The sequence below is a fragment of the Portunus trituberculatus genome, chromosome 25 (assembly GCF_017591435.1).
Source record: "Portunus trituberculatus isolate SZX2019 chromosome 25, ASM1759143v1, whole genome shotgun sequence".
Taxonomy (NCBI): Eukaryota; Metazoa; Arthropoda; class Malacostraca; order Decapoda; family Portunidae; genus Portunus; species Portunus trituberculatus.
Window position 1 is genome coordinate 15,116,764 of NC_059279.1, and position 20,629 is coordinate 15,137,392.

At 40.8% G+C, this 20,629-nt stretch overlaps 2 protein-coding genes and 1 long non-coding RNA gene across 3 annotated transcripts; all 3 read right to left on the bottom strand.

Moving 5' to 3' along the window:
* Positions 1 to 2,346: 2,346 nt before the first annotated feature.
* On the bottom strand, positions 2,347 to 3,318 carry LOC123508881. The gene is made up of 3 exons (XR_006676021.1): positions 3,124 to 3,318; positions 2,774 to 2,881; positions 2,347 to 2,483 (listed from the first exon to the last, which is right to left on the bottom strand). It is a non-coding gene; the product is annotated as an uncharacterized LOC123508881 (long non-coding RNA).
* Positions 3,319 to 3,688: 370 nt separating this feature from the next.
* LOC123508673 lies at positions 3,689 to 4,897 on the bottom strand. Its single transcript, XM_045262520.1, has 3 exons — positions 4,835 to 4,897; positions 4,463 to 4,799; positions 3,689 to 3,918 (listed from the first exon to the last, which is right to left on the bottom strand). The coding sequence occupies exons 1-3, from the start codon at positions 4,895 to 4,897 to the stop codon at positions 3,689 to 3,691; spliced, it is 630 nt and encodes a 209-aa protein (XP_045118455.1).
* Positions 4,898 to 10,329: 5,432 nt separating this feature from the next.
* On the bottom strand, positions 10,330 to 17,729 carry LOC123508860 (probable glutamate receptor). The gene is made up of 10 exons (XM_045262845.1): positions 17,653 to 17,729; positions 16,562 to 16,665; positions 15,126 to 15,216; positions 13,869 to 14,027; positions 12,874 to 13,021; positions 12,504 to 12,721; positions 11,907 to 12,058; positions 11,578 to 11,688; positions 11,252 to 11,412; positions 10,330 to 10,459 (listed from the first exon to the last, which is right to left on the bottom strand). Exons 1-10 carry the CDS (start codon positions 17,692 to 17,694, stop codon positions 10,395 to 10,397), a joined length of 1,251 nt encoding a protein of 416 aa, XP_045118780.1. The 5' UTR covers positions 17,695 to 17,729; the 3' UTR covers positions 10,330 to 10,394.
* Between the last annotated feature and the right edge of the window lie 2,900 nt (positions 17,730 to 20,629).

Consider the following 20,629-nt stretch of genomic DNA (forward strand, 5'->3'; position numbering starts at 1 on the left):
GTCTCAGACCTATCCCAAGATCGGAAATAATGAGCTCTGAGCTCGTTCCGTAGGGTAACGTCTGGCTGTCTCGTCAGAGACTGCAGCAGATCAAACAGTGAATTACACACACACACACACACACACACACAGAGAGAGAGAGAGAGAGAGAGAGAGGGGGGGGGATTCATGTACACCAACTTTGCTTACGAGAGGACTGAGGAGACACAAAGAAGATACTGGTGTGTTCTTGCTGGAGTGAAGTTATGAACTAATGTTCGCATCACCTCAGCACACACCCAACCACCCCGACTTACACACACACACACACACACACACACGCACACACATATACAACAAGTGGTGTATTTTTTCTACCCGACAGTTCAGGGAAAGGATAAATGGGACAGATATTGGACTCGTGTACAGAGAAAGAAAGACAGACATGAGAAGACACGCACCACGCACTGAGTCACTTACAAATGCAGAAATAAGTCAGTTGTAGATGTGGCGAGCGTCTCTCATGTGCCTCCCCTCACCAAGCACTCCTTCCTTCCCTCCAAGGCAAAAACAACAATGCGACTATGACATGCGAGGAATTGTTTTTGAGTCAAGCGATGGGTGAGGTGACTGGTAATAGTAAAAGTAGTAGTAGTAGCAGCAGCAGTAGTAGTAGTAGTAGTAGTAGTAGTAGTAGTAGTAGTAGTAGTAGTAGTACTAGTAGTAGTCGTAGTAATAGTAGTAGTAGTAGTATAGGTAGTAGTAGAAGTAATGGTGGTGGTAGTGGTAGTAGTAGTGGTGGTGGTGGCGGTAGTACTAGTAGTAGTAGTAGTGGTAGTGGTGGTGGTAATAGTAGTAGTAGTAGTAGTAGTAGTGGTGGTGGTGGTAGTAGTAGTGGTGGTGATGGTGGTGGTAGTATTCGTACTAGTGGTGGTGGTGGTAGTAGTAGTAGTAGCAGTAGTAGTAATAGTAGTAGTAGTAGTAGTAGTAGTAGTAGTAGTAGTAGCAGCAGTAGCAACAGCAGCAGGAGTAGCACTAGCAATATTGTCTTTAACTTGCTTACCAAAATACGTATACAGTTTTAAAAAGATCATGAACAATTTATATAAAAAACGTAGCTATATGATTAGTAGCGAGGTAAATAAACATCATATTGTTAAGATTAATAAGGTACGCAATATTTTTCTTATAATGATCTGCAGCCACCCACTGCCACAGCAGCGCCCCGTCACACCAGGTTAACCCTTTAATACTGAGACGCATTTTTATCTTGATTTCTTTTTAGGTATGATTAAATGATTTTATTTGCATTAGGAAGTGTTTGTGATGGTCAAAAGAATAATGGCCAAAGTCTTCACTATTTTAATCCAAACATATGTTTCTGGAGATGTACAATCACCAAATGTTAACCAGATTGAATATGAGGAAACGCGTCCTGGTACTGAAGAGATTAAGAGTGGTGATATGAGCGGTGTAATGTCGCGCCATCCTGCAGTGTGATGACGTGGGTGATGGTGACGGAGGGCGGCGGAGGCGGAGGCGGAGACGGTGCTGGGGGCTTGAGAACCGCCGCTAGGTACTCCATCACGAAGACCAAAAGTGCCACTGACCAACCTAAGGGAAAGAACACCTGTAATGAGTCCTGTCACCTGAGCTATACCTGTTTTAACCCTTTCAGCACCAAAGACACTTTCTAGACTTCACAAAATCACACCAGTTATTAATTATGAAAGGAATTAATGAGGGTATATAGTGTTATGTAGCCGGTGAGTAGCCAGAGGTCATTTTTAGTACTCTTATTACAGGAAGGTTGTCTTAAGAGTCAATTCACTTTAGTAATGGGATGTTGGCTGAAAATAAGTCAGTGTTGTAGTACTTAAAGGGTTAATGACCTGCATTAACATGTCTTTCGGTTATCTTTAGACACAATCTCTCTCTCTCTCTCTCTCTCTCTCTCTCTCTCTCTCTCTCTCTCTCTCTCTCTCTCTCTCTCTCTCTCTCTCTCTCTCTCTCTCTCTCTCTCTCTCTCTCTCTCTCTCTCTCTCTCTCTCTCTCTCTCTCTCTCTCTCTCTCTCTCTCTCTCTCTCTCTCTCTCTCTCTCTCTCTCTCTCTCTCTCTCTCTCTCTCTCTCTCTCTCTCTCTCTCTCTCTCTCTCTCTCTCTCTCTCTCTCTCTCTCTCTCTCTCTCTCTCTCTCTCTCTCTCTCTCTCTCTCTCTCTCTCTCTCTCTCTCTCTCTCTCTCTCTCTCTCTCTCTCTCTCTCTCTCTCTCTCTCTCTCTCTCTCTCTCTCTCTCTCTCTCTCTCTCTCTCTCTCTCTCTCTCTCTCTCTCTCTCTCTCTCTCACCCGCCGTCAGCAGGTACATGGTGCCCAGCAGGGAAGTGAGTGAAAGGGGCTGCACTCCCTGGCTTTGGTCTGCCGTGGGGGGCTTGAGGCACTGTGTGGTGTTGGATATCTCCGAGATGAGCCAGTAGTCGAGGAGTCCTGCCTCGATGAGTCTGGAGATGCTGCGGTGAAGATGAGTAGATGTGTCTTATTCATTGCTGGCATGGATACGTGAAGGAAAAATAAGATAGTATTCGTGAGATTATTGCAGCAAATATACAGGAAAGAATGAATGGGTTAGGGAAGGAAGGAATGTGTAAAAGTAAAGAGTTCTTGAGCACGGAAGAGGAAGTGCATTGGGTAGTAAAAGGGAATAAAGAAAGGAGAACAAGATTATTTACTCAGTTTATGTTAAAAAAGTCAAAGCGAATAGTTTGTGCTCGCTTTTCTTTCTTTTTCATTTTTTGCTCACATATCATTGGCGCCCTCGAGGAAGAGAGAGTTAGTCCTGAAGGCGATAGCGACCATGACGGAGTAAACCCTTTCGTGGGCGATGTACAGGTGACACTGGCCTGAGGTGCTGTGTGTGTGTGTGTGTGTGTGTGTGTGTGTGTGTGTGTGTGTATGTGGATAAGAACGTCACAAGTTTTTACAATGAGAAAAGACAATTTTTATATATTACTACATTATGTGCAGTCTTGTTTGGTGACTGGTATCTCACTGAGCCTTTCTTGTTTTAATCTTTTTGTTGCTCTTGTTCTGTTTTTCCCTCTTAGCATTAAAAGATAAACATCATCGCGAGTAGCTTCCCGGCATGGTTACCTGAAGTCCCACGAGATAGTCTTCATCATGGTCATTTCGTAGCACACCGCAGCAAACTTTCCCCTGATGAGGTCTTTCCGCGCCGACCAGCAGTTAGGGATGGTGCCAGACATGCCGTGGAAGGCTTTCTGCCACACTTCGTAGTCGGAATCCTGCCAAGGGAATGAATGAAAGGTAACATTCAAACGCGTCAATGTTAAGAAAGATATTACGTATACAAGTTTGTCTTCTCTTCTTTTGTGGAGATTAATCTTGTGTCTCTTTAATATATCAGGAATGCATTCGAATTTATACTTCAGGAAATTGTAACAATATTTTGTGATGCTTTGCAATATGTATAAGGACTATTTTCGAAAACCTCAGTGATGTTGACTTCGATTTCTATAAGTTTGTATCCCATATAGAGTGTAAAGTACTTGATAGGCCTTCACTGGAGCCATAAAGACACTATTGAAAACTCCAACAACTATCACAAGGTTTTATTGAAAATTGTCGAAATAAAAATTTCTTTGACTCGCAAAGTAAGTGAGTGTTAATGCTTGTCCCGACATGAAGAAAGACAAATTTAATGTTGACCTGCCTTCATGCGTGCCATCATGGCGCCGTACTCCAACCTCCAGGGCAGATCGTCTTGGTGTACCAGTTCAGTGAGAGAATCAATGGGGATAGAGACCCGGGGGAAGGTGAGCATGGCGACCAGGATGCCTTCGTAAGACGACATGAACACCATGGAAGCCAGCAGCCAGGTGGTCAGGAGCACGCGACCGGCGTCATGGGGCGGCACCCATTCTGATCCTGCAGGAGATGGAGAAGGAGTGAAAGGAAGCGGGAACCTGCGTAGAAAGTCAGATAAATATACTTAATTAGCTTCAATTGCCATCGTCTAAACGATGCTACTCCTCAAGACAAAGTGTTAGCTGATGAAGGCAACAAAAACTGGCGACTGTGATAAATGAGAAGCAACGCCAACAATCCTATCTGAATTTTCCTGTGTTTTGATCGCACTCTTCAGGAAAGAAAGAGAGCATCATTTTGAATTCTCATGTTGCACAAAAGTTACATGTAAAATGTGACGACACATAAGTGAAATAGCCAAGTAATAATTTTTCTCTTGAGATTACAATCTGCAAGAAATAATCACGCTACACACTTCTGAAAAAGTGTTGCGATTCCATACAGAGTAAGGTTCTCAAGGGAATGGGTTGCCAAATGTTTAGAGTTACTTTGAACATCACTCACTCTTGAGTAGCCAGGCTCTGGCAAGCAGGAGAAACACAATGGTAGTACAAATAAAGAAATATTAGAAAAAACTCCCAGAAGCTGACACGTTCTGCCTCACCATCCTGCATAAGTGTAGAGAGGACACAGAGACACGTCTTGGCCACGATGTTTTTTGGCGCCTCACCGAAGATCCTTCCTTCCCCCGCCACCACGCCGACCACGCTGCCCGCCATAGCCACCATGCTCGCCAATACCAGCGCCCACAGCTGCACGAGGCGAGGAGAAAAATCACAGATCAGTAAACAATGCTCTTTTTGGTCAATTACTGTGTCAGGATTACCATCACCACTCCCACCACTACTATCACTACTGCCACGACCATCACTGCTGCCACTACTACAACCACTAGATCGAAGGGCTTCAGGAATCCTGCCATGTCCTCCTGCACCGTCGGTCTGGCAGTGATGATGGCCTGGTTATCTCTCAGCACTGCCATGGAGAAGTCAATGTCCTCTTCTCGCTGCGCCGTCACACTGAAGGGTCCCAGCGCCATCTCTACTTCCTGCCGGAGGTTGAGGTTTTAAGTGGGCGTCGTCCTGGATCTCGTGGGTTGAAGCGCGAAGAGATGTGGTGAGCTACATGTTAGAGCATAGCAAGGAATATTAAAATAGATTTGTGTGGGGTTATTGAAATGACCACGAGTAGGAAGGATGGGCAGTAGAAAGATATGGATAAATATAAATATAAGAAAATATAAAACAAGAATGGGTAGTTGTCTGCAATAAGGACGAAAGGAGAGCAGTCATGATAACAGAAATGCATACAGACCTGGACCTCAACGGGATATTCTATATGTGATTCAGTCAGTTGATACGGTCAGATAAGGAAAAGAGCTTTGGAGTGTTCAGATGCATTAATGTAATCCAACTCTCCTTACTCATTCTGCAGATGTTGGTGTATAAACAGCTTAACTGATCATCGTTTTCATTTAGACATTCAAAAGTCATGTGAGGAAATGCCAATGAATGTGAATAAATAAATGTGTGAATAAAGATATCCTACCTTGGTTACCCAATTTCAAGCAGAGTACAAGATTGGAGAAGAGAAAAATGTATCATCGCTGCAATTATATCATGGAGAGACATTAAGAAGATATCCAATTCATATGCCGAAAGCCCAGCTGAATTCATTACGCTCTTTCATGCTTTACTCAAGCTGACAAGTACCCGACACACTACGTATCATTTATCTACTGAAGAGTAAAAGAAAACAAAGAACATGAACTATCGGATTAATCATTAGTCGCTGTTCTGGGAAAAAGGCTGCTAGGAGTGTAAGGCTTCGAGGGAAGACTGACAACACTACTGGAAGACTCACGTTGCGGTGTACCATTCCAATCATGCCATTCCAGGAACCATTGGCGAGCTTGATGCCTGATTTACCGTCTGGAGGCTGCACCAACTCATACCTGAAGGAGGAAACAAAGGAAAACTACACACAAACACAAAGATGAAGGAAGATAAAAGGGAAGAAAATGAGAAGTAATAAAATCAATAAATCTATGACAAAAGAAAATTGAGAAAAAATAGGTCTTAGCCCCTTCAATGCTTGGACACGTTTTTACTTTGACATTTGTGTACGATTCGACCATTTTTATGACATTAGGAAAGGTCTATGGAGGTCAGAAAATTAATGGCCACAATCTTCACTATTTCAATCTCCCACATGAGTTTCCGAAGCTGTATAAAATCACGAAATAGTAAGCAGAATGAATATGGAAACGCGTCATGGTACTCAAAGCGTTAAGGAGGTTTGAAAAGGCTCTCTCTCTCTCTCTCTCTCTCTCTCTCTCTCTCTCTCTCTCTCTCTCTCTCTCTCTCTCTCTCTCTCTCTCTCTCTCTCTCTCTCTCTCTCTCTCTCTCTCTCTCTCTCTCTCTCTCTCTCTCTCTCTCTCTCTCTCTCTCTCTCTCTCTCTCTCTCTCTCTCTCTCTCTCTCTCTCTCTCTCTCTCTCTCTCTCTCTCTCTCTCTCTCTCTCTCTCTCTCTCTCTCTCTCTCTCTCTCTCTCTCTCTCTCTCTCTCTCTCTCTCTCTCTCTCTCTCTCTCTCTCTCTCTCTCTCTCTCTCTCTCTCTCTCTCTCTCTCTCTCTCTCTCTCTCTCTCTCTCTCTCTCTCTCTCTCTCTCTCTCTCTCTCTCTCTCTCTCTCGCTCGCTCTCTCTCTCTCTCTCTCTCTCTCTCTCTCTCTCTCTCTCTCTCTCTCTCTCTCTCTCTCTCTCTCTCTCTCTCTCTCTCTCTCTCTCTCTCTCTCTCTCTCTCTCTCTCTCTCTCACTCGAAGTTCAGGTAACGGGCGAAGGCATCCAGTAGTTTCCCCATCGGTCCCCCCGTGGTCAGGTTACCGTCAGGCAGCTTAGTGACGGAGGAGTAGGGCAGCCACTGGAAGCAAGGACTGGTTGTACTTAGCGAGGTCACGAACATACTTAGCTATCGGTTCGTTAGTATTGAGTCATGGCGGAGTTTCAACAGATTAGACAAGTTTATGAATAAGGACGTTCGATGTAGTATTCTGCCACGTATATATATGCTGGGGGGTTTTTTCATGGTTTTTCTGTGCAGAAAGTGTGAATAATAATGTCTACCTTAATATTAATAAAGAATATTTCCACATTCAGTTTAACCTTATTTTGTCAACATTTATAGAATTTCAAACCCTTTGCGTAAGACTTTTACAAATTTATCAAGTATTTGAGTGTTTTCTAACGTGGAAAATACCAAAAAACTAATTACCTGCTCAACGCAAACCTTTATCATAGTTTTATTGTCCATCATGTTCCCTTAGAGATGAGTATACCAGCGAGTGTTTTCTTGCGTGGGTACAAGAGAAAGACTCCACAGGTGCGGTGAGGGTGGCTGGCGTCTGTTGTCCGGACCTTCTCTGTTTGAAGGAAGTTAAGTAAAAAAATATATCTCTTACAGGTCGTATTAAAAAGAGAGATTGTATCCGCGTGAATGGGATATAACTAGGTAGAGTCAAATATTACCCTATAGGATATAAGTGAAAAATACGTAAGAAGAAGGAAACAACACAAACTGACCTGGAAAAGTCTCCATAATATACACGCAAAAAAAGAAACTCACTCAGGATTTCCTTAGCCAGTCATTAAATAAACACTTTTTGCTAGTCAATAAATGAATAGAGAGCGAAAGGTAGTCTAATATTCACCGTGTGCGTGACTGGATTACCTGGACGTGGCGTGGAGAGGTGTGGAGTGTGGCGAGGTGAGGTGACGGCTGCCTCGTTCACCTACATAGAGAGAGAGAAATACCTTATATACTAATGGAAGTCGGTTTTACGTTCTATTAGGCAATCCACTAACCTGCTTCTATTCCTCCTCCTTCTCCCCTTCCTCCTCCTCCTCCTCCTCCTCCTCCTCCTCCTCCTCCTCCTCCATTATCTTATATATCATCGATCCCCTTCATCTTCTATGGTCCATTACTTTGAAGCACTTTAAGAGATTAACAGCCCGCAATGTTATGGTCACGGGAGGCATAGCAGGAGGTCACAGTACATTGGCGGCGTCGTGGAGCAAAGGAGACTAACACTTATATAAGGTTTCTATCGCTACTTGACCCTTCCTTAGTGACTTTCCTGAAGACTGACTCGTGTACCTTCATATTTTTTTCACCTTTTGAATTTGTATATTCTTCTATGGTTGTGATAGGGTATTAAATTGCTTGTCTATGCGTTTATTACTTAAAATCTGCGATCTCTCATAATAAAAAGCCAATAGTAGTAAAGGGAAGTCAATAGGGAACGAGAAATATTACTGATGATTTATTGGTAATGTTAAACTGGCCGTCACATGAAGGGCAATCGGTGTTGTTTATTTCACATCTCCTTTTAGCAACAAGGAAGAAGAAACAGTGTGTGAAACGTTTAGGTTGCAGAAGAAAGTTTTTAAGTGATTCCTACTGTAGCATACCAGTACTTCTACACACACACACACACACACACACACACACAAACACACACACACACACACACACACACACACACACACACACACACACACACACACACACACACACACACACACACACACACACACACACACACACACACATTAGGTAGATTCTGAAGAAGAGAAACAAGAAACAGCAATAGAAATGGAAGAAGAAGCAGAATGAAAAGAAAAGGAAGAGACGAAGAAGAAAAAGCAGAAGAAGAAGAAGAAGAAGAAAAAGAAGAAGAAGAAGAAGAAAAGAAGAAGAAGGCGATGACGAAAAAACAAAAATAATAACATCAACAACAACAGCAACAACAACAAGAACAACAACAACAAAAGCGACAACAAAGAATCACTTGCAAATCGTATACTTTATTTTGAATCATTACACAACAAGTCATTTCTCCAAAGTACAACAATAAATCTCGTCTCGCTGCGCCGTAAAAGAAAATACTTCCCCCATTAACGCGCATGTTTCCTGTCCACAACACTTGATCAAACACAACCTCAACAACACCAAAGAAGTGCTTGGGTGGTGATATGGGCCCTAATATGGGTACCACTATAAATAAAACCTAAGCTAACCTAACCTAACCTAACCTTGCCTGCACCTCTAATTTGTGAAGCTTAACAGGGCTTCCAATACTCTTGAAGTTACCTACAGACGCTATAGGCCAAGACATGAAAAAAAAAGGCGATCTCATCCAAATAGTGACATAAAACCCGATGCTAAAAGGGAAGCTAAAATAAGAAAACAAAATTAATAAGAAACCAAATGAATGAGAAGCAATACTCACTTCATAATAAATAGAAAAAGCGCCAATATATAACCAGATACGGATACGGAAGATAAAATAATAAAATGAAATAAGAATAGGAAAAATATACACTTCATAATAAAAAAGATGAATGAAACAAAGATAGCGAACATATCATAATAAATCAAGTCTGGGATACGCAAGAAAAGAAACATACATTATTTAATACTTACAGTGATTGATAAAGGAATGAACAACAACAGAGGAATTTAATGATCTGTTTTATTTGACTAGAATTGAAAGGTTCTCGTCTCTGTCTGTTGGAATGGAAAAGCCTTAAATTTCCTTTTTAGTAGAATGGAAGATAGGTTTTTGATTATGCGACACGTGGAATGTTAGGTAACGATCTTTCATTCCATCATTCTTACGCTGCGACTGAAACAAAACTATGCCTGCTGAACTACAATAAGAGGACATTTTTTCATCATTCAATAAGATATTTTTGTTTTTTTCATTTATTTAAGTATATTGCGAAGACATCTAATCCGTTTTTTATTGTTTTTACTTTTAGATGAAGACTAACTCTGCTAATTACTGTACCACTACCTTTAGCTTCATAGCCTTAGACGGTTTAACTGAGGCAAGACAAACTACATTATTTATTCATGAAGGACAAATGGAATAAAAAGACAGAGAAAAAAGCTACTAAAGATACCAGTCCGTTAATTTTTTTTTCTTTTTTTTTTTACGCTATAGCCTATAGCGCCTGTAGGTTTACTTCAAGAGTATGTATAGGACGCGCTGTTCAGCTTCCAACCATTAGTGGTGCAGGCAATTTTATCTGTAGTGGTACCCATATTAGGGCCCATATCACCACCCAAGCGCATCTTTGGTGGAACCACCTTGAACCTGGGTATCATGGTGACATGTAGGTAACTTTAAGCCACTTGACAAATGGCATAGTTTCAAGGCGGTACGTGGTGGAATTCGAACCTACGCGTGGACGTCTGCCCGATTCCACGCTCACCACCTTATCCACTACGCCACTGCCTCCCTCATAAAAGTACAGTTAATAAGGATCATCTAAAATTATGAGATGCAAAATTTTGAACAGATGAACGATAATTTTTAAGCTGTTCCATCACTTATCATGTCAGTGGTGCTTTTTAAAACTAACTCGGAACTTCATTTACATTTTATTACGTTTGAAGGGATCACATTGGTCGGAGAGTTCACCCATGGTCCGTGGTTCTGGCTGAGGTGAGACATAATGCTGAGTTTCATTACCTTCATTTCTTCCTCTCCACGCCGACCATCATCTCCATCAGGAACACCACAACCGCCAGTGTCAGGCCTGTGTGGGAAGGGGATGGGTTATAATTATGTGTGTGTGTGTGTGTGTGTGTGTGTGTGTGTGTGTGTGTGTGTGTGTGTGTGTGTGTGTGTGTGTGTGTGTGTGTGTGTGTGTGTGTGTGTGTGTGTGTGTGTGTGTGTGTGTGTGTGTGTGTGTGTGTGTGTGTACGGATCTATTTTTTCCTTATGGTTTTCACTTGAATTTCTTTTGTTGAAGAAAGGAAATTAGTAAACGTATAAGTGAAATCATGATCTAGCAAAGTGGGTTACTTACTACAGAGAAATAAGATTTATGAAACCCTCAAGTCCATCTAATAAGAAATGCTGCAATAAAAAAGCAATCTTAGTCTTAAAGAAAAGATAGCATGTCTATCTAAATTAATGAAATTTAGATAATTTAGATTTAGAAATTATGATTAATGAAATCATAAGAAAACACTCTATCTAAAGAATACACCAATTATTACTAGTACTACTGACAACTAGACTGAAAACAATCTTACAACCTGCTTGCCCTGGAAAATACAAAATTAGTCACATTCGGAGAAGGTGCAAAAAATTCATGGCTCATTTATATAAAATTGAATCCATCGAACATTAAAGTGTAAAAGTATAAGGAAAGTTTTAGCAACTCTCTTCGTGGCAGCTCCTGTACAAAATGTAGATATCCTTGCAGTCGCTCATCCCTATACGTAAGTTAACCTAATCTAAAAGTTTCCAATTCTCAGCACCAACAACATGATTAATGAGACTAACACTTAAATCGCAGTAACAATGAATCACTCAGGCTTACCCAGACCGAGAAAAGCAAGGGGTCCTGAAAAGGCTGTCACGCTTAGCGGAGACACGCCCTCCCTGGAGTCTGCCGAGGGTGGACGAAGACACTGAGTGGTGTTGGTGATCTGCTCCCCCAGCCACTTGTCCAGCAGACCCGCCTCCTTCAGCACCAGCAGGCTGCAGGCAAGTCACTACGTTACGACTGGACTATTAAGTGTTACATTTGATTTGAGGCCCTTTTTTTTTTTTTTTTATCTTTTGTCAAATTGTTTTTGTATGATAATTTTTCTTGTAGACAATGTAAAAAGATAAATGGTATCAAGGACTTGTGTGAGTCTTTACATCTTGTTTGCTGGCGGCAGGTATTTTGACTTTGTCTTGAAGCCAATGGAGAGAATCCCACTGCTGTACACCTTCTGTTGCGACATGTACAGGTGACAGTTGCCCGTAGTGCTGCAGGGAGAGGCAGAGACGTGAAATGAGTCTCTATTTAATGTAATTACTATTCCTGAGGTGAAGATACCAATCGCTGGTTTATAAGATTAAAGATACACTTAGGGGATTTGCGAGTGTACAAACGAGTTTTGGGTTCTTAAATAACTGAGAAAGGAGAAGTCTGTGTTATTAGAGTCGTGGCGTGTGTAGTGCGAAGGACGAGACTCAGCCAGCACCTGAAGTCCCACGACATGGCCTTCATCATGGTGGTCCTGTCACAGATGGCCGCGAACTCCCCGCTAGCGACGTCCTGCCGCGCCGCCCAGCAGTCCTGAAAGGTGCCCGCCTTCTCCAGAAAAACCCTGCGGCCTATGGGATCATCGGACTCCTGCAAAATGCCCAGGGAGAGGAACTCATATCAACGCAAGGCTTATTTGCCTGCCAACTCATGTCATTATTTTTTCATCTTTTTTTTATGTGTGAAAGCGACAGGCCACGAGCATAAAGAATGGCGGAATAAAAAAAGAAAAAAAATTCAACTGTTACTCCTATAACATTCATGAGAAGGAAGGATTTGAGACCAATGAGTCAATTCCACACATGTCATGCCTTACCTTTAAAAATTATAGTCTATATTTGTTCCGTCACTTATGGATGCGCCATGTGCACTTCCCATTTCAATAAAAAGTCTGTTTCAGATACTTACTTTCCCAATAAACAGTTCACTATTTATATGTGCTGTAAACTTTGAGGAAGTCAGTAGCAATTCAATCCACTGCTCATTTCATCTCCGCCCTTGATCAACGTTCTTCCCCAGAGAAGCAGAGACTCACCTCGAAGAACGAGTACATCATGGAGCCCGCCTCCAGCCTCCAGGGCAGGTCATCCTGCGCCACCAGATCTGCCAGGGAGTCAATGGGGATGGTGACCCGCGGCACGGTGAGCATGGCGGTGAGGATGCCGCTGTAGGAGGACATGAACACCAGGGACGCCAGCAGCCAGGTGGTGAGCAACATTCGGCCTGCGTCATGTGGCGGCACCCACTCTGAGGCTGTAGAAGAAGCACCATTAGTTATTGAAAACGACTATCTTATGTCACTAACAGGAAAGCCTCACCCTCTTCTCTAACACTGGGTTTTCAGACAATGAAACAACATCTGCCATTTCTCGAGAGTCTGAAGAGTCTGAAGTGCACAAACTCACTTTCCTGCGTCACGGTCTGCACAGCCATGATGACGGAGCGTGCCCAGGGGCGGGTCAGGGGAGTTTGAAACAGTGCCGCCTCCTTCCCCGACACTAACGCCACGATGGAGCTGATGGCCAGGAAGCTCACCGCGATCAGGAGCCAGACCTGTGTGTGTCAGATAGGATAATTACACACACACACACACACACACACACACACACACACACACACACACACACACACACACACACACACACACACACAGAGACACACACACACACACCGCGTAGTGTAGTGGTTAGCACGCTCGACTCACAATCGAGAGGCCTGGGTTCGAGTCCCGGTAAGCGGCGAGGCAAATGGGCAAGGCTCTTAATGTATGGCCCCTGTTTACCTAGCAATAAATAGGTACGGGATGTAACTCGAGGGGTTGTGGCCTCGCTTTCCCGGTGTGTGGAGTGTGTTGATGTGGTCTCAGTCCTACCCGAAGATCGGTCTATGAGCTCTGAGCTCGCTCCGTAATGGGAAAGACTGGCTGGGTGACCAGCAGGCGACCGAGATGAAAAAAAATTACACACACACACACACACACACTTATATTTTATTCGACGTATTTTACCTATACTCCTCTTCACCCACCCTCTCCTGCTCTCACATCTTTCTCCATGGCACTCTTCTACAACGCATCTTAACTGATATTATACCGACGAAAATTTATAACCTCCCACAAACAACAGTATTTGTATATCACACCACTTTTTCTTTCTTTTATACTGATCCTTGCTATTCTTTAATCCAATCAACGTAGTGTACAGCAATTTAAGACCCTAGATAAGATTTAGAGATGTGATGATAAAAATATCTGCCTATCTTCTCTCTTACACTGAACTTAGGTATCATTTACTCTAGCCAGTGTAGCGTACATGTTAGCTAGAAATTTAGGGTACGATACTGCTTCAAATCCATATATAAATAAATTGATAAACAAATCTCTGCCTTTCCCTAGACCCACCTCCAGAGTAAAGGGCTTGATGAACCCAGCCACGTCACTCTGCAGTTTGGGGCGCTGCATCAGAATGGCCTGGTAGTCACTGAACACTGTCACGGAGAAGTCACACACGCTCTCCCTCTGTGGCGTGACGAAGAAGGGCGCGATGGCCAGCTCCGCCTCCTGTGTGAGAACCTTCGCTCAGTGGAGGTGAACAGTGATTTTTTTTTTAATTAAAGGAGGGTGTGAGATGCTTAATTCATTCTCAGACAAGTTGAATAAAGGAGGGTTGTGTTTTGAGGTTGTGAATTGAAGTCCGTGGTTATTTCTTTTTGAGGTTGTGAATTTGAAGTATGTGGTTATATTCGTGTTTTTTCCTTTGTTTTTATTCATTTCTCTTCCATTTTTTAGCCCTTTTTTCTTTTCCCTATTATTCCTTTCCCTATTATTCCTCTCTCTCTCTCTCTCTCTCTCTCTCTCTCTCTCTCTCTCTCTCTCTCTCTCTCTCTCTCTCTCTCTCTCTCTCTCTCTCTCTCTCTCTCTCTCTCTCTCTCTCTCTCTCTCTCTCTCTCTCTCTCTCTCTCTCTCTCTCTCTCTCTCTCTCTCTCTCTACTTTTCCCTTTCCTTTTCTCCTCCTCCTCCTTCTCTCCCTCTTTCGGTTATTTCTCTTCCCTCGTTCTCTTATTCTTTCTTCTTATTTTCTCCTCCTCTCCCTCTACCTTTATTTCCTTCGTCCTTCTTCCTATTCTTCCTCCTCCTCTCCTCTTCCTTCTCCTCGTCTCCATCCCTTTCCCTTCATTCTCAATTGAGATCACAATTGCAACGCCATGAAAAGATTATTCGATGACACAGTTTCCTCTCATGTATAATAATTAGGAAGACAAAACAGCAATTATGAAAAAAAAAATCACCCTTAGACTAAAATGCATAGATAAGTAGACCTACATACAGCTGGATAGGTGAATGAGTGACGTAACTAAATTTAAACTGAGTCTTCTGTTAACTTTTTTTCAATTTCTTCCTAGGTCACTGTGGGAGGTGCAACAATTTCTGAAGGAAGTGACGAAGGCGGTGAAGGAGATGAACGTGAGTATCTTAGTGGTGAACGTGTTTATGTGTTGACTCTCTTTACCTGTCCCTTCTTATGTCCTCTCTGGAAACTTTGTATTTTTGTGTTTGCTTTACCTATCTCCTCACCTATTAATTCTCCCTTCTTGACTGTACCCACTTGGCATCACATTAGGTCAAATTCCACACATACACCTGGATTTTTCGTTTTACCTGTCGGTGCAGCATTCCCAGCATTCCAGTCCAGGTGCCATTAGCCAGAGGGCCGCCCCACAGGTTGCCAGGGGCGGGAAGTAACTCATAACTGAAGAGAATGAATTAGAGCATGGATAAATATTGCACTTTTTTTTCTTTTTTTTTTAGTCTTTCAGCTGCTATGGTTCCTTATAAACCTTATAAAATGTGATAGTTTTTAAGATACTATTTTTAAAGGTGCCTTTTAATTGAGTAGTTAGAATATTTCAGTACTTTCTATTGTTATTCACATCACTAATGCAAGAGTTGATTGGTATCTTAATTTATGGAACTTTGCCTGTTTCTGTTTTTTTTCTTTCTTATACGACTTGAACGATTTAAAAAGAATATCAATGCATCCCTCGAATTAAACCGATTTGGAAGTCCTTTTTTAACTTTCTACTGCGAGCAGGAATCAGACAAGCTATATTCTTCCATCCCGAATCATTTGTGTGTCACTGGCCACACCAATACATGAAATAGAGAGAAAAAAAACATGGACGTATAGATAAAGAGAAGTACTGTTGTTTGGTGCTGACTGCTGTGGTCGTCCTATCACTTAACTTGTATATATATATATATATATATATATATATATATATATATATATATATATATATATATATATATATATATATATATATATATATATATATATATATATATATATATATATATATATATATATATATATATATATATATATATATATATATATATATATATATATATATATATATATATATATATATATATATATATATATATATATATATATATATATATATATATGTATATGTATATAAAATTAAAAGAAATAGGCGTATTTAATATTTTCTATAAACTGTCTAATTGAGAGGTACTATTACATATATATTTACAAAACTGCAAATGACTCTAGCTTTTTAAAGTTAAGGGCTATGCCCGATTGACTGTGATAACTTTGAACATCCTCATAAAATAACTATAATTATCTCCTTCATCAACTTAATTTTTTTCAACTCTTTTAGAAAACTGAGCCGAAAATTCCATTCCTTTACTAGTTTTCATCTCAAAACCAGAAAAGTAAAAGTAAATTATAGACCACTCTCGCCCTGTACAAGGCAAAGGGTACACTCTGAAACTCTTTACCTGCTTCTGTATTTCCATTTTCCTATGACCTCAACTTATTTTAAGAGGGAGGTTTAAAGACATTTATCCCATTCTTTTGGTTAACTTTCCCCGACCTGCTCGGGTACTGGCGTCTAAGTGGGCATTTTTGTTTAGTCATTTATGTTGCCTTTGACTAGATTTCCTCTCTTACATAAAAAAAAGAGATAAACAGTCCAAGAAAAATGCAGAAACTATCCACACACAAAAAAATCCCGAGTTAATCTATGTAACGTTGTAATGTTGTGCCTCCTGCGTTGCCTTACTCGAAGTTCAGAAGCGTTGAGAAAATCCTAAGAAGTTCCACCATTGGGCCTTGGATGGTGATGGAGCCGCCAACATCCCTCTCGATCTTGGTGTATGGAACCCACTGGCGCAGATCGAGAGGGAGGGAGAGAGGGAGGAATATAAAGATTTGCATCACGAAGGTATTATGCAAGAAATAGAATAAAGGCAATAGGCATAAATGAAAAAAAATAATGCATAACATGATAGGAAAAAATAAAAAAAGACACCCCATTAAGTAAAAATGATGAAAAAGAGACCATAGAAGGAAGGAAAAGAGATGTAGGGGTGAAAGCTAAAATATGCAATTAAAAAAGAGAAATCGAAATTTAAAGAATAGGTGTAAAGGAAGAACACAAGGATAAAAGAAGCATGATAAAGATAGTAAATATGGTGAAATGAAAAACTAAGGAAGAAAAGAAAATTTTCAGAAAATGTAACAAGGACAATATTTAGAAAGCTGAGATATTAGCGGAAGAATGAGAGAGAGAGAGAGAGAGAGAGAGAGAGAGAGAGAGAGAGAGAGAGAGAGAGAGAGAGAGAGAGAGAGAGATTGACACACGCACACACACACCCACACACACACACACACACACACACACACACACACACACACACACACACACACACACACACACACACACACACACACACACACACACACACACACACACACACACACACACACACACACACACACACACACACACACACACACACACACACACACACACACACACACACACACACACACACACACAGAGCGTGGGATCGGGCAGACGTCCACGCGTAGGTTCGAATCCCACCACATACAGCCTTAAAACACTTTGCCATTTGTCGAGTGGTTTAAAGTTACCTACATATCACCATGATACCCAGGTTCTAGGTGGTTACACTCAAGATGAGCTTGGGTGGTGATATGAGCCCTAATATGGGTACCACTATAAATAAAATTGCCTGCGCCACTAATGGGCGGAAGCTGAACAGCGCTTCCCATACACTCTTCAAGTATGCCTACAGGCGCTATAGGCCTTACCGTAAAAAAAAAAAAAAAAAAAAAACACTCACTCACCTCCCCTGCTGCTATCTTGATATGTGGCCTGTCTGCTGCCATTTCCTTTTGATTTCATGCCTCGTCTCCACCTGCTGAATGTTGCAAAGTGTTACTCATCATCATCTGTTAGTCATCAGCCACCAAAGAAAAGAAACATTGTTGTCCTTTACTGTCTGTATGATGATTTTTTTAAGGGTGACGAAGAAGAAAGTAACTCGAATAGAAGAAGAGGAATAGGAAGAGGAGGAGGAAGAAAAGAAGGAGGAATATGATGATAATAATAATAATAATAACAATAATAAGAATGATAATGATAATAATAATAAGAAGAATAATAATAATAAGAATAATAATAATAATAAGAAGAAGAAGAAGAAGAAGAAATAGTACATAACTATTCTAACTACACGAGCAGGAAAACACAATAACTTCACTTCATATCTTAGTCTAGTTTTAAGTTCAACTCTATTAAATGAATGGAAGCAAACCATTAAGCTCTAGATTAAACAACTAACTACACATATTTTTTTTCTTTCAGTTAATATGGATAAGAGATTTAAAGCCACACGTAACTGGCTCCATCAGGTAATTCAGTAGCGCTCACTTTCCATCACTAAACACATATATGAACCCACGCAACATGAAATATTTTGATCACCACATGTAAGAAATCAAAGAAAATATTTTGACATAGTAGAATTAATAGTCTCTTTATGCGAATAACCACAATCATTACCGTTCCACATGTCTCAATCAAATAGGAAATAAACACATGAAACATAAAACACATGGAAAACCACATTATACTTCAAAACTACTATAATCGATACATTTAAGATACTGGAAAATTTCTAAGTGTTACGAACATTACGAGAAGGAGAGTTATCAGCATCTCGCCTATCTTCATGGTTCCTTATTGTGTATCACGTGGCCACACTATATTGCTATCTCATGCTCTCTCTCTCTCTCTCTCTCTCTCTCTCTCTCTCTCTCTCTCTCTCTCTCTCTCTCTCTCTCTCTCTCTCTCTCTCTCTCTCTCTCTCTCTCTCTCTCTCTCTCTCCGCTTTGCCTTATATACGTTTGTAACTGCTGTGCCGGTAAGCTACACATATCTGCGTTCATAAAGCCTATACATTGCTTAAGTAACTCAGAACACTCCCTCCTACAGCAAGATAAGGATGTTTGTTATTCCCTTCTAGTTCGCTAACCACAAGTCACCGAGATTAGGCGCAGCTGTAAATCACTCAGCATTTCCCAATATCCTTGCATCTCAGGTCTTTCCGCATCCAGCCGTTTCCACATCAGCCGTTTCCACATTCGTCATGCTTCGGCCTACAAGGGAATCATCGACTACAATCACTCATATATGTATCACGCTATGGGAGGTAATAGAGCAACAACAGAGTGAGCTTTGTTTTATGTGGCCAAGGCAAATTGCGGTGCCATTTGAGCTGTCACCATTCTTAACATTATTCTGCTGGGAAGGGGGAGGGCTGGTGGAGAGACGCACGTGTTGTCTTGTGGGGCTGAGTTGTTTGTAAGATTAGTGCTCAGATGAAGGGTTTGTGCATCACCTCCGTTGCTATTCTTTGCAGCAGAGGTATGGAGGACAGCGCCAACAGATATTCCAAGTGATTACCAGTACTACGACATTTGTAAGGGCCTATAGATCTGATGCTGTTTGTTCTTCCTCTGTATTCTTTTGTGCAGTTTGTTACGTTTTATGGTTGTTCTTATTTATGGATCTTCACCAACAATATTCTGAATTTCTGCGTCATTATGTTAGAATTTTATTAATTTTGTGTCCGTAATTTTACTTGTTTATTTATCTACTTATTTATGTACTTATTTGTTTATTCGTATTTCAATTAGCAGTCATGATTTGAACGTCTGTTTTTATTGTATATTTATTTATTTGTTTATCTATTAATTTATTTTATCAATATATTTTTTTTATGTGTGTGTCTTTCATGGCTACTTCTATCGTATCAGGAACACATTTTTATATTACACTTTTTCTCATTTCAAGATAATACACCACATTTCTTAACCCGTTTATCTGTTATTTGGTAGATTTTTACCTTAATTACTAAACCCTCTGAGATATCTTTACTTGTTCTATAGCTACATATTACCTTTAAACTGCCTAGATATTGCAAAATCAAATCTCAAAAGAATAGATTTCATTTTTTGTAGATTTATAAAGATCTCATGCATTATTTTTGGCAATGTTAATCGTTTGGTATTGCAAGGAAAGGATTGCACACCACATCACTGGTTGCAATTAGTGCAGGAGCTCCTCTCAATGTAATAGACCTACTAAGAACATAGGGAACAGAATTGGTAATAGGTAGAAAGGAGAAGGGAGATGAGGCTTAAACATGGCGGTTCAATTACCTCGGCATTAACGTTAGCAAGTTCGATAAACATGTCAATATCTCTCTCTCTAGCAATCCATCCACTAAAGTCATTTTTCCGTGATGAATAGTGTCAGGTTGTCTTTGCGAGATTTGTCATTAAGCCTGAACACGTTTCGGGTGAAAATATCATGGAAAAATATTCGTGGGTGAAAATTACCAAAGTAAAATTTGCACGAAAACTTACCTTATTCTCATTAGTTAGGAAGTTATCTATGTTATCTAATGCAGGTAAAGAAACATAATGACATGACAGGACTAATAAAACTTTTACTTTTATTCTTGTAAATTGTAAACGTGTCAACAATTTTCCCTCTCCGTTTCTAATAATATCAACAGCACGTGTCAACTATGAAGTGTGTCCGGTATCGCTAAAGACACTCACTCCAACCTGTCACGATCGGTTGGACGTTGGCCCCCGTTTTTGTGTCGTGAAAATGCCACTATATTCACACCAGAGTTCTTGTTGAAAATGTTTTGCATTCACCACTCTACATTATTTACTTAGCTTATCACGAACAACCTTGCATGAACTGATGTTTCCATTCATTTTTCACGTTTTGGTTTTTCCCTTAATA